Source organism: Trachymyrmex septentrionalis, unplaced genomic scaffold, assembly GCF_001594115.1.
Source record: "Trachymyrmex septentrionalis isolate Tsep2-gDNA-1 unplaced genomic scaffold, Tsep1.0 scaffold123, whole genome shotgun sequence".
NCBI lineage: Eukaryota > Metazoa > Arthropoda > Insecta > Hymenoptera > Formicidae > Trachymyrmex > Trachymyrmex septentrionalis.
In genome coordinates this window covers 396,833-398,902 of record NW_017304363.1, presented here as the reverse complement: position 1 = coordinate 398,902, position 2,070 = coordinate 396,833, and the positions used below count along the sequence as shown (strand labels likewise).

Genomic DNA, 2,070 nt, shown 5'->3' with positions numbered 1-2,070 from the left:
ATATATATATATATATATAAATAAATTTACTTATTTTGCTAATTGCTAATTAAAATTTTTTATTTATGTTTTAGGGCTTGCTACGATGCTTATATACATTAATTGTGTGACAAATTACATATGTTTAAATATGGTGATTTTTATGTAAATAATTATACAAATTCTCATATTTGTGGATACTACTTATGTAATATTTAAAAATGTCCCAAGGAGAAGGTGCTGCTGTTGCAGTACCTAATAATCAAAACGGTGCGGTAGCACATAATCTTCACAGTCTTGCTGGTGTTATAGGACCAGTTTTAAATAATAATAACATGAATATAGCTAGAAATAACAATAATCAAAACCCACTGATTAATGTACGGGATAGATTATTTCACGCATTATTTATCAAAGCAGCTCTAGCCTATGCACGAACATTTCCAAGGCCTGTTAGGAGATTTATAGAATTTATAGTCCTTTTAAAGGTATGCACAAGACGTTTATTATTTAACATAACAAGTTACTAATACAAGTAAATGATTTATATAAATAAAAAATAAATAAATAAAAAATTAAACTGAAAAATTAAAAATTGAAAACTGAACTTATATCAAAGTTTTAAATAAACAAAAAGAAAGTAATAAAATAAACTATATATATATATATACATATATGTAATAAAATAAACTATATATATACATATATATATATATATATATATATATATAAAGATGTCATGAATCTCTTATTTACAGGCTATATTGGCATTTTTTGTATTGGCTTATATTCATATAGTATTTTCACGTGCACCAACTAATTGTTTAGAACACATAAGAGATGAATGGCCACGAGATGGTATACTGAGAGTCGAAATTCTTAGAAATGGTGGTGAAGATTATAGTATAGAGAAAAGTTATGCCAAAGAAGAAAAATTGAGACAAGAAAAAGTTGATGATTTAACTAATGCTTTAGGAATATTAACTGGAGATGGGTGAGTTAAAATATAAATATTTACAAAATATAAAATTACATTAATGCTTTGTTAATTTAAGTATAGAGAGCAAAATGTATATTTTTATTTATTATATCAGTTTTATAAATATTGAACCATCTGCTGTTGATGAAGAACGAGATACTATAAACGTCTCTGCCGAAGAGAATCATGAGAATTTGACACTACATGAACAGGATGTAATAACAAGTGCTACTATTTCTGGAGAAACGCAGAATCCTGATCTAAGCACAACAAATACAACAATGAGCCCATCATTATCAACAAAGCTTTGGAATGGTTTAAATATAGCTAAAAAAATGGTATGTACATCTCCTGAAGATATTAATAACATGATTTGAAGATATTAATAACAACACTTGATACTTTAATATAGCATTTTAAAATTTATAAACATTAACAATTTTTTAATATTATATCTTTTGTAATTAAGGAATAATTTGTACATAATTATTTTATCGCTATTTGTTCTTTATAAAGTTAAAATATAATGCACAAAAAAGATTGCATGTAGAAAAGACAATATGTGTGTAGAGATGTGTGTAGAGATGAACACATGCACGCGCACACGCGCACGCACATACACACGCGCGCGCGCGCACAGTGAGAGCAAAAAGTATTCATACAAGGAAATTTTTATAAAAAATGTCTTATTTGTAGAAAATAAACTTAATATTAATTAGCAATTTTATACAATGAATACATTCTATTCTTATATTAACAAACGAGCTTTGCCTATATTGTTGATTTCTTGATTGTACGAATACTTTTTGAGCATCCAAACAATACAATTTTTTATTTTTACTTATATTTTCTACAATTAATACACATCGTTTTGGTATATTATAATTTTAAGAAACATACTATCTATTTTATTTATAAATAAATTGTTAATTACATAACAAGAAATGATCGTCAATTAAACGATCGACATCGAATCGACGTCAAATTAGTATTGAAATCATCGTATCGATATCGATTCAACATTAATTTGATGACATTTCTCGCTGGATAATATTTATTTTTTAAAAACACAGTTTTTTTTAATATTTTCTCTGTATGAATACTTTTTGCAC

At 25.9% G+C, this 2,070-nt stretch overlaps 1 protein-coding gene across 3 annotated transcripts in view; it reads left to right on the top strand.

Moving 5' to 3' along the window:
- Positions 1 to 160: 160 nt before the first annotated feature.
- LOC108755489 (membralin) overlaps positions 161 to 2,070 on the top strand; it is an 85,662-nt gene continuing 83,752 nt past the window's right edge. For all 3 annotated transcript variants that reach the window (XM_018498530.1, XM_018498535.1, XM_018498523.1), the window contains exons 1-3: positions 161 to 467; positions 738 to 973; positions 1,074 to 1,316. In XM_018498530.1, coding sequence (XP_018354032.1) covers positions 201 to 467; positions 738 to 973; positions 1,074 to 1,316 — 746 coding nt within the window. In that variant the 5' untranslated portion in view covers positions 161 to 200. The remainder of the gene's footprint in view (positions 468 to 737; positions 974 to 1,073; positions 1,317 to 2,070) is intronic.